Source organism: Sebastes fasciatus, chromosome 19, assembly GCF_043250625.1.
Source record: "Sebastes fasciatus isolate fSebFas1 chromosome 19, fSebFas1.pri, whole genome shotgun sequence".
NCBI lineage: Eukaryota > Metazoa > Chordata > Actinopteri > Perciformes > Sebastidae > Sebastes > Sebastes fasciatus.
Genome location: NC_133813.1, coordinates 2,590,925 through 2,602,743, shown reverse-complemented (window position 1 = coordinate 2,602,743; position 11,819 = coordinate 2,590,925). Strand labels below are relative to the sequence as shown.

General features: G+C 38.8%; 1 protein-coding gene across 1 annotated transcript; it reads right to left on the bottom strand.

The window, feature by feature from the left end:
• polm (polymerase (DNA directed), mu) lies at nt 1-10,859 on the bottom strand. The gene is made up of 11 exons (XM_074617859.1): nt 10,319-10,859; nt 9,134-9,305; nt 8,884-8,982; nt 8,630-8,800; nt 8,471-8,542; nt 7,454-7,574; nt 7,233-7,365; nt 6,076-6,178; nt 5,700-6,005; nt 5,535-5,618; nt 1-1,501 (listed from the first exon to the last, which is right to left on the bottom strand). Exons 1-11 carry the CDS (start codon nt 10,573-10,575, stop codon nt 1,415-1,417), a joined length of 1,605 nt encoding a protein of 534 aa, XP_074473960.1. The 5' UTR covers nt 10,576-10,859; the 3' UTR covers nt 1-1,414.
• Between the last annotated feature and the right edge of the window lie 960 nt (nt 10,860-11,819).

Here is an 11,819-nt window from a genome sequence, read left to right as displayed (position 1 = left end):
AAACAACCAAGAACCATGACATTTTATTGAGGATGAATCCCGACTTCTCCTCTAGCGCCACCATGAGGTTCATGTTTATGAGAAATCTAGAAGATCTCCAGACGGATCCTTTAAAACTGAATTCGTACTTCTTTTATTGCAAAATATAAAAAACAGATTTAACAGTCCAGCAGATTAATTTACAGGCACTCGTGTTATAGAGGTAGCAGCAAGATCACAGCACGTATTAATGTTTAAATGAGGATACCTACACTCAGTTGTCAGTTTATTAGGTACACCTGCAGCTGTAACTAGTAGCTACTTCCTCCAAAATGATCCTTCCTTTGAATCAACACATATCTAAAACTGTTTCACACATCATATCCTTCACGAAAGATTTATTACAGGACTGTTGCATCATAATAATAATCAACTTTATTTGTAAAAACATCAAAAACATAAATAAAAACAAGACCTGAATAAAAGTGTAATAAAAACAGGTAAGTAAAAGTGATAAAAACTAGACAAACAACCAATTTACCGCAAAAAAAGCAATTTAAAAGCTAACCCAGGTTTCTAAGTATTAGACTAGTATTACTTTTAGCTGTAGGTGTACCTAATAAACTGGGAACTTCATAATTAAACGTCTTCTACCACAGTGTTATACAGTAGTTTCCCTACAAAGCTCGACTACAAGTGCAATTAATTGATTCATCAATCAATCAGTTCATCTCAATGTTGGACTGAAGAGGTAAAAACAAACTGGTCACAGCTTCGGACCATAAAAGACGATTAAAAACGCAGCAGCTCTCGTTCATTTGAATGAGTCCGGCCCGGCGGTGCAGAAGGATCCCTCCACAAAACGCAGCGTTGACCAGCAAAAAAGAAGTTGTTTATCCAGTAAAAAGTTCATCCGGCGTGCAAAAACAGTAGATTACTTTGTAACGTGAAAGCTGAATTTCTTCGGCAATATTTTGTAAATTGACTGTACAGCTCCTTCAATTTTAAAAACGAATATATTTGACACATTTATATATATAAATATTATATATAATATATATATATAAATATTGTTCATACTTCTTGTTATATATGACTCTTTACTTTTGCTGTATTTTTATTTTCTCTTACTATTTTGACACCACGGCAGACTCCTTGTCTGTGAACAAACCTACTTGGTTTAACTTGTGATTTCTGCAACGAAAGATAAAATAACTGCTGATAACTTTCCAGAGTTATCACATTGTGTCTCATAATATTATGAACTTGCAGTGTGTTTTGGTGTCTGATAAATGTTTAAACTCTGAAGCTCTCTTTACAGGTGTGTTTTGGGTCTGACACCCAGCCGAGGCTACATCAACGCTCCTGTCTGCAGGTTCAAACCCTCACATGGTACCTGCTGCTTGTTCCTCCCGTCGGAGCTCATCAGGTGTTTTCAGGCGTTTCTCTCTGACGGAGGAACGTACTCCAGACCGAGATGAGCAAATATCTCCTCCTCTGACGTAGCTCTCAGATACCTACACTGTAAGAATAATAAAAACAAGATTTATCTATAATGAAAACGCTTATTATTATATTTATAATATTCATACACAAAATGTAACAAACACTGGACATCTAGTGTACCGTACATGCTTACATATAAATAACTAAAGCTAAATAACTAAATAATAATAATAAAAATTAATAAAAAGTGGATCAGAAGAAAATAAATACATAAATAAAAAATATAATATTTTAATTTAAAAAAAATAATTATACATAATTATTTTAAAAATAATATTTTTTTTTTTTTAAATAATTATAATAATAACAATAATAATAATAATAATAATAAATAGTTAAAAAATAATTATATATATATAACCATCACCTTAACGTGGTGGAGAGGTTTGTGTGTCCCTATGACCCTGAGGGCTGTGTTGTCTGGAGCCTCGTGCTCCTGGTAGGGTCTCCCATGGCAAATTGGTCTTAGGTGAGGGGCCGGACTAAGAATGGTTCACAAAAAACCCAATGACGACACGAGGCAGAGGAGGAGTTACCCGGCCCGGAGGAAGCCCGGGGCCCACGTCTGGAGCCAGGCCCAGACGGAGGGCCCGTCAACGAGCGTCTGGTGGCCGGGCTTGCCACGGAGCCCGGCCGGGGATACCCCGAAAAAGGAACGTGGCACCCCCCTCCTCTCCATCCTGTGGGCTCACCACCTGCAGGAAGAACCGCTTGGGTCGGGTGCGCTGCCACACGGGTGGCAGTGAAGGCCAGGGACCTCGACGGACTGGACCCGGGCGGCAGAGGCTGGCTCTGGGGACGTGGAACGTCACCTCTCTGTGGGGGAAGGAGCCGGAGCTTGTGCGGGAGGTGGAGCGCTACCAGTTGGATCTGGTAGGGCTTACCTCTACGCACAGCCTCGGTTCTGGAACCGTACTCTTGGATAGGGGTTGGACTCTATTCTTCTCTGGAGTTGCCCATGGTGTGAGGCGCCGGGCGGGTGTGGGGATACTCACAAATCCCCGGCTGAGTGCCGCTACGTTGGAGTTTACCCCGGTGGACGAGAGGGTCGCCTCCCTACGCCTTCGGGTTATGGGGGGGAAAACTCTGACTGTTGTTTGTGCGTATGCACCAAACAGCAGTTCGGAGTATTCGGCCTTCTTGGAGACCCTGAATGGAGTCCTGTATGGGGCTCCAGTAGGGGACTCCATAGTTCTCCTGGGAGACTTCAACGCGCACGTGGGCAACGATGGAGACACCTGGAGTGGCGTGATTGGGAGGAACGGCCTCCCTGATCTAAACCCGAGTGGTCGTTTGTTGTTGGACTTCTGTGCTAGTCATGGATTGTCCATAACGAACACCATGTTCGAACATAAGGATGCTCATAAGTGTACGTGGTACCAGAGCACCCTAGGCCGAAGGTCGATGATCGATTTTGTAATCGTATCATCTGATCTGAGGCCGCATGTTTTGGACACTCGGGTGAAGAGAGGGGCGGAGCTGTCAACTGATCACCATCTGGTGGTGAGTTGGGTCAGAGGGTGGGGGAAGACTCTGGACAGACCTGGTAAGCCCAAACGCGTAGTGAGGGTGAACTGGGAACGTCTGGAGGAGGCCCCTGTCCGAGAGATCTTCAACTCACACCTCCGGCGGAGCTTTTCTGGCATCCCTGTGGAGGTTGGGGGCATTGAACCCGAGTGGACGATGTTCAAAGCTTCCATTGCTGAAGCTGCGGCGGTGAGCTGTGGTTTTAAGGTCTTAGGTGCCTCAAGGGGCGGCAATCCTCGAACACCGTGGTGGACACCGGTGGTCAGGGAAGCCGTCCGACTGAAGAAGGAGGCCTTCCGGGATATGTTATCTCGGAGGTCTCCGGAGGCAGTTGCAGGGTACCGACGGGCCCGAAGAGCAGCAGCCACTGCCGTGACGGAGGCAAAGCAGCGGGTGTGGGAGGAGTTCGGAGCAGCCATGGAGAAGGACTTTCGGTCGGCACCAAAGTGCTTCTGGAAAACCATCCGGCACCTTAGGAGGGGGAAACGGGGAACCATCCAAGCTGTGTACAGTAAGGATGGGACACTGTTGACCTCAACTGAGGAGGTAATCGGGCGGTGGAAGGAGCACTTTGAGGAACTTCTGAATCCGACCAATACGCCCTCTATGGTAGAGGCAGAGCTGGAAGCTGATGGGGGACCATCATCAATTACCCTGGTGGAAGTCACTGAGGTAGTCAAACAACTCCACAGTGGCAAAGCCCCGGGGGTTGATGAGATCCGCCCAGAAATGCTGAAGGCTCTGGGTGGGGAGGGGCTGTCTTGGATGACACGTCTCTTCAACACCGCGTGGAAGTCGGTGACAGTGCCTAAGGAGTGGCAGACCGGGGTGGTGGTTCCCCTTTTCAAAAAGGGGGACCAGAGAGTGTGTGCCAATTACAGGGGTATCACACTGCTCAGCCTCCCTGGTAAAGTCTACTCCAAGGTGCTGGAAAGGAGGGTTCGGCCGATAGTCGAACCTCAGATCGAAGAGGAACAATGCGGATTCCGTCCTGGCCGTGGAACAACGGACCAGCTTTTCACTCTCGCAAGGATCCTGGAGGGGGCCTGGGAGTATGCCCATCCAGTCTACATGTGTTTTGTGGACTTGGAGAAGGCATATGACCGGGTCCCCCGGGAGATACTGTGGGGGGTGCTGCGGGAGTATGGGGTGAGGGGGGCACTTCTCAGGGCCATCCAATCCCTGTACGCCCAAAGCGAGAGCTGTGTTCGGATCCTCGGCAATAAGTCGGACTCGTTTCCGGTGGGGGTTGGCCTCCGCCAGGGCTGCGCTTTGTCACCAATCCTGTTCGTGATATTCATGGACAGGATATCGAGGCGTAGTCGGGTGGAGGAGGGTTTGCAGATCGGTGTGCTGAGGATCTCATCGCTGCTTTTTGCAGATGATGTGGTCCTGTTGGCATCATCGGTCTGCGACCTCCAGCACTCACTGGATCGGTTCGCAGCCGAGTGTGACGCAGTCGGGATGAGAATCAGCACCTCTAAATCTGAGGCCATGGTTCTCAGCAGGAAACCGGTGGTTTGCCTACTCCGGGTAGGGAATGAGTCCTTACCCCAAGTGAAGGAGTTTAAGTATCTCGGGGTCTTGTTCGCGAGTGAGGGGACGATGGAACGTGAGATTGGTCGGAGAATCGGAGCAGCAGGGGCGGTATTGCATTCGCTTTACCGCACCGTTGTGACGAAAAGAGAGCTGAGCCGGAAGGCAAAGCTCTCGATCTACCGTTCAATCTTCGTTCCTACTCTCACCTATGGTCATGAGGGTTGGGTCATGACCGAAAGAACGAGGTCGCGGGTGCAAGCGGCCGAAATGGGTTTCCTCAGGAGGGTGGCTGGCGTCTCCCTTAGAGATAGGGTAAGAAGCTCAGTCATCCGTGAGGGACTCGGAGTAGAGTCCTTGCTCCTTTGCGTCGAAAGGAGCCAGTTGAGGTGGTTCGGGCATCTAGCAAGGATGCCTCCTGGGCGCCTCCCTTGGGAGGTGTTCCAGGCACGACCAGCTGGGAGGAGACCACGGGGAAGACCCAGGACTAGATGGAGAGATTATATCTCTACTCTGGCCTGGGAACGCCTCGGGATCCCCCAGTCAGAGCTGGTTAATGTGGCCCGGGAAAGGGAAGTTTGGGGTCCCCTGCTGGAGCTGTTGCCCCCGCGACCCGATCCCGGATAAGCGGTTGAAGATGGATGGATGGATGGATATATATATATAATTATTTAAAAAATATATTAGTTATTTCTAAAATAATTATATATATATATATATAATTATTTAAAAAATAATATTATTATTATTATTTTTAAAATAATTATATATAATTATTGTATATATTTTTATTTTTATTATTTTATTTTATAATTATATATATATATAATTAATTATAAAATAAAAAAATATCTATTTTATTTATGTATTCATTTTCTTGTGATACACTTCATTTTTATTATTATTATTTATTAATTTATTGTCTGCGGTCCAGACAAAAAGACATCCTACTAACTGTGCAAGAAAACAGATGAAATGTGTTTTACCTGTTTGTTATCGTAGAGAGCGTGGCTGCTCAGAGACATGGCCTTCTCGTGTCCCGCCCAGCGTCGCAGCTCTCTCTCAAACAACTGCACACAACACTGGAGTCAGTGGAAGTATTATTAACTCTATACAGTATCACCTATACCTGGTACTTTATGAAAGGTCACCTTGGATCCGGTCCAGCCCAGCAGAGCAAAAGCAAACTGGCTGATGGGAGAGACCACCAGGTCCACTCTCACCGCTCTCCACGGTTTGAGTGCTTCACCTTTGACCTGCGAGGGGGCCACAACGCCGCTCGCGTCCTCGGGTGTGTTTTCCGTCTCCGGCCGCGTCATTCCTCGCCCGTCCTCCTCGGACAGTTTAAAGATGGAGAGACACCTCTCGAAGCGGTCCATGTTGGAGGCGGGTCGAGCAGGACCGTCCTTCGCCTCCAGGTAGGAGTTCCTGGTAGTTTTCTGGTACAACAGGAAACCCTGGAGAGACGGAGGATGTGGTTTATGTGAATCCAGATTATTAAAATAATCACCTATCAAAATAACTCACCTGTGATTCCAACCGGGAGACGACTTTCGGCATCAGTCCCTCCTCTCTGCCGTCCTCTGGGTGAGTTATCAGGAAGTCCACGTCATGGCCCGTCAGCTTTCCTCTGGAGAGAAGGTCAGCAGTGATGTTGCTGTTAAATCGCTACGCAAATATTAAAGTTTTAAGTAAATTAATAAGATTTCATCCTAATAAAACAGGAGGAACTAGTTAATAATAACTATTGTTATTATTATTATTTTTCTAAATGTATTTTCATTGAATAGAGTAAATGCTTACATATGAATAACTAAAGATAAATAACTAAATAGTACTAAAAATTAAGTGGATCAGAAGAAAATAAATAAATACATTTTAAAAAGTAATATATATATAATTTTATGTATTATTTGTTTTTTTTTAATCTATTTTCTAAAGGGGAGACTCACAGGTACCCAGAGAACCCACTATCATTATTATTATTATTATTATTATTATTATTATTATTATATATGTTTATTTTTATTTAAATATTTTCATTTATTTTTTTCCACTTTTATGCAAACATTCATACACAAAATGTAACAAACACTGGACATCTAGCGTAACGTAAATGCTTACATATAAATAACTAAAGATAAATAGCTTAATAATAATAATCAAAATTAATTGGATCAGAAGAAAAATAAATATAATGATTTTCTTTATTATTTGTTTATCTATTTACTTATTTATTTATTTTCTTCTGTCTGTAAAGGGGAGACTGGCAGGTACCAATAGAACCCATTATTATTATTATTATTATTATTATATTATCATTATTAATTAATTTAATTTCAAATTTTTTACTAAAATATTTTCATCGAAAATCAATTTCAATTCCGTATAAATAATAAAAGCTAAATAAATAAATAGTAATAATAAAAAATAAGTGGATCAGAAAAAAATAAATAAATACATTTAAAAAAATATATATGTATAATTTTTTTTAATTTGTTTATTTATTTTCCTATTTATTCATTTTCTTCCGTCTGTAAAGGGGAGACTCGTGGGTACCCAGAGAACCCATTTTTTCATTCACATATCGATAATTATTATTCACATATTCGATAAATTGAAATGTCTTTTTAACCTTCTATTTAACCTGTGAAGGTCATGAGAGTGAGTGTTTGCTCTTCTACCTCCTGAATCCTCCGATCAGAGTCATCCGTGCCCCTGGTAACACAGACACGACGGCTTCCTCCACAACCTCTGCGATGGCGTCAGCCTCCGCCTTAGTGACCGGCTGGTTGAGGTCGTCATAGTGCTCCAGACCTGAGACAACAAACAAACAAACTGTTCATTCAGAGAGAATTCACTACAGAGCGAACGCAGACTTCAGCATCAGGACACAAACACACACCTGCTTGTTGAGCTCGATTGAGTGTTTGATCTGAGTCCTGCAGCTGCTGAAGGCTGGTTATCCCCTCTCTGATCCATCGCTCTGCTGTTTTCACTCCAACTCCAAAAATACCTGTTAAAACCTGAAATACACATCGTGATATAAACAAAAACTGTGTGATACAGATCAGGATTTAATAACAGGGAATCTGAGAAACACTAATCCCCTTAAAGGAATAGCTTGGATGTTCAATATCAGTTTAAGTGTACACTATATTTAGAATATATTCACCGCTTTACCTCGCTGTCAGACAGCCCTTTCTGACGGGGAACTGAAGAGATATATATATATATATATAAAAATAGAAATAATAATAAAAAAATAAAGAAATGTCATTAAATATAGCAAAAATAATATTTTAAATAAACATATTAATTAATTAATTGATAAAATGTGACATAAATTGATATTTCTGTTTTAATTTGCTTTTTTATTTATTTATCTTTGTATTAATTCCCTTATTCATTTACTCTTCTGTTTAACTTTCCCTTTTGTTTATGTATTTATTTATTTTTTATTTTAGATTTATGTACTTATTTTTGCATTTCATTTATATTTATGTATTCATTTTTTCATTTTTTTTTTCATTTTTAAATTAATTTATTTATGCACGATTTTCCCTTTGCATTTCACCCCTTGTTTATTTCCCCAAATGTATTTATTTCTGTATTCTTTTCTTTACACATTTCTTTATGCATTTCTTCCTCATCATGCAAACGAGGGGGCTGTCTATATTAATAAAAATAGTATTAAGTGTTAAAAGTATTCATAAAAAAATTAAATAAAAGGGAAAATTAAACAGAGGAGTAAATAAATAAATAAAAAATAAAAAGTAAATAAAACAGAAATATCAATTCATGTCACATTTTGATCAATTAATTAATGGCTACATTTATTCTTAATATTAATTTTGCTACATTTAATGACATATTTATTTATTTATCGATTTACAGTTTATGGGTAAAACAGCTGACATACCTTCACAGCTTTAAACCGCTCAGACTGCTTCGTAGATTCAACTTCACTCGACGCTCCGTTCTCCAAAATGTCCTACAAGAGAATAAAAATGTATTCTTAGAACTTCTTTGAGTGTGATGATAAATAGATCCAAAAATGTGTTGTAATTTTTCTGCTGACCTTGATGACTCTGAGTGAATGTCCTCCGAGACACGGAAGCCCTCTGAGCTGCGTCACGCCCGTCACCGGTTTGGGGAGAGCCTTCAACACGGCGGCGGCCCGTCGGAATGCGACACCTCGTCCTTCCTCGTCACTGAGCTCGGCGTTTTCAGCCAGCAGCGACAAAGCATCCTGACAAATGTGATTTATTTTAGAGCTAACATCAGTGTTGTAGGTGTGATATATGAGATCTGTGTTGGCTTGGGGGGACATACGGTGAGGACGGCGTTGTGGTTGTCCAGCGTGGTCCTTCTCTGACACGCGTAGCTGGGAACAGAAAACACCACGACCTCCGCTTCGTTATTCTGCTGCTCCTGAAAGACACAGACGGATTAAAGGAATAGTTCACCCAAAAATGTATTATTATTATTATTATTATTAATTACTGGAGGATTCTTTAGTGTAATTCTTAGAGGTTTGACATTTGATAAATATGAGTCTGGGTCTGAGTAAAGTAAAATGTACCTGTAGTTTATGTCTGTCCAGTATTTCGACAGGACGTCCAGCCTGCATGCTCTCTGTGTACCAGCTGATGTCCAGCAGGTGAGCAGGTGTTTGACCTCCGACCTGCGAGTCCATCCACGCTCTGACCTCATCACCAGAGTTGTTCTCAGAAACTACATGTGTGACGGTCTCACTGTGAAAGACGATATTCAACATGTGACGCACAGACATCATAACTGTAGCTGCAGGTGAGACACTGTGGAGGACGAAACCTGCCACATTAAAAAATAAATAAATAAATTACTTGATAAATAAATAAATGTCATTAAATGTAGCAAAAATAATATAAAAAATAAACATAGCCATTAATTAATTAATTGATAAAATGTCATATAAATGGATATTTCTGTTTTAATTTGCTTCTTTATTTATTGATCTTTGAATTAATTGGCTTATTTATTTCCTCTTGTCTTTAATTTTCCAATTTTGTTATTTTTTATTATGTATTTATTTTTATTAAAACTTACTACTTTTTAATTGTATTAATACTTTTAATACGTAATACTATTTTTTGATTAATATAGACATCCCCCTCATTTGCATAATGTTGCAGGAATGCATAAATAAATGTAAAAATAAATGTGAATAGAAATTCATAAAGAAAAGAATACAGAAATAAACAAGATAAGGGTTGAAATGGAAAGGGTAAACCGTGCATAAATAAATAAACAAATAAGTAAATAAATACATACATACATTAAAAAATAAATATAAAATGAATGCAACAATAAACAAATAAATGCAACGAAATAATAAATTAATAAAATAAATTCATTCATTAATTTTTTTTACATTTATTTATTTATTTTTGCATTTATTTATTATTCATTTATATTTATTTTATATTAATGTTAATATTTTCTAAGATAATGGTAGTAGTATATTTATAGCGTATTCTAATTGTATGCATAGTGTTGATATGTATATTTTAATGTGTATATTTTCTGTTCCTGTGCAATGTCTGGATAAGCTGCTGCTGTAACACAAGAATTTCCCAATTTGGGATCAATAAAGTACATATATCTATCTATCTATGTAAAGTACAAGTACCTCAAATATATACTTAAGTACAGTACTTGAGTTAAAGTACTTAGTTATCTGTATTATACACTTTCATTTCTCAGCTTGGGATCATTCAAGTTTTACCTGAACATCTCCTCCAGCTGGAATCCTTTCTTCAGACCGAGCTGAGACAGAAAAGCTCTTCGACTGGATCCCATCTTCCTCTCCAACAGGAACAGAACCAGCTGAGGGAACTTCACTTTATCTCCAGTACTCCCAGTGTTCCCAGTGTTCCCAGTACTCCCAGCAGCTGAGGAGACTTTCCTCCTCTTTAATGGCACCATGGTTCCCTCTGTTGTTAAATAAAACGTTAAACTATCAGATAACACGCCTGCTGACATGTCCACTCATGTCTTCCATAAGAAACTCTAACTAGCTTTTAGTTTGTTTTGACATCATCTTAGTTTACTCTCTGCTATCTTCCTCTTATGAAGCTAAATTAACATCAAAATACTCATTAACATTTATAAAATGCTAAGAGGTATTAAAGTTCAGGTGTCTAAGGTAACGGTTGTGTTTCTCTGAAGTAGGTTAGCAGGAAAGAAAGAAAGAAACCACAGAAACAGAAAAGAGAAAGCTGCAGACTTCTTCTGAGCAGGAGTGAAACCGGATGCAGCTGTGTGGCTGCGCCGGCTCCTCCTGCGCGGCATCAAAATAGTTCCGACTGGAAACTAATTATCTAAAAATCAAATCAATTAGTTTAGCAGACATTAAATAATCAGACTTTAATCTGAGTTTTTTTACATTATATTAATATTATATTTTGCTAAGATGTTAATCAAATTATATATATTTTTAATTATTAATGAATTATAATTAATTATATCAAATGTCATCTGCCGAGAAATTGGGGTTGTTAAAGTGAGTAATATATCAATCTTTGATATCTTTTAATTCAAAGATTCTTAATATGAAGTCCATGTCGTTGTTTTTTAATTGATTTTTTTTAACTTTATTGAAAAAAACAATACAATAAAATAAATAGTTTTTGCCAATTATTTTTGCTAAGATATCAATCAAATTAATTATATAAATTTCATCTGCTGAGAAACTGTTTTTTTAAAAATAAGTAATATATTAATCTTTGATATCTTTTAATTGAAAGATTCTTAATATAAAGTCCATGTTGTTGTTTTTTAATTTATGGGATTTTTTTATTGAGAAAATGCAATACAATACATTTAAGTAAATCGTTTTTGCCAATTTATAATTTTTGGGTTTTATAAGTAGTCAAATAAAATCGGTATCATTAAAAGTACAAAAGGAGGGTATTTTTTAATTTCATGTATATATTATTTTGCCAATATATATTAATCAAATGATTATATAAATTTCATCTGCTGAGAAATTTAGTAATATATAAATCTTTATTTTAAAGGTTCTTAATATAAACTCCATGTTGTAGTTTCTTAATTTATGGGATTTTTTTTTACTTTATTGAGAAATTATGAATTATTTAATTATATTTAATTTAATTAATTTTTTTATTTAATACAAAAGCATTACTTGGAGCATACATGATCCAATTTTTCATTACAAAAAATGCAGTAAATATATTTTGCAGCATAAAAATAATATGAAAAAT

What these genes read in the sequence shown, in the direction of transcription:
- polm (XM_074617859.1), bottom strand. Translation starts at nt 10,575, where the DNA reads ATGTCAGCAGGCGTGTTATCTGATAGTTTAACGTTTTATTTAACAACA. An exon ending in ACCACAACGCCGTCCTCACC is followed by an intron (nt 8,801 to 8,883) that starts GTATGTCCCCCC and finishes CACATTTGTCAG; the next exon opens with GATGCTTTGTCGCTGCTGGC. An exon ending in ATTCACTCAGAGTCATCAAG is followed by an intron (nt 8,543 to 8,629) that starts GTCAGCAGAAAA and finishes ATTCTCTTGTAG; the next exon opens with GACATTTTGGAGAACGGAGC.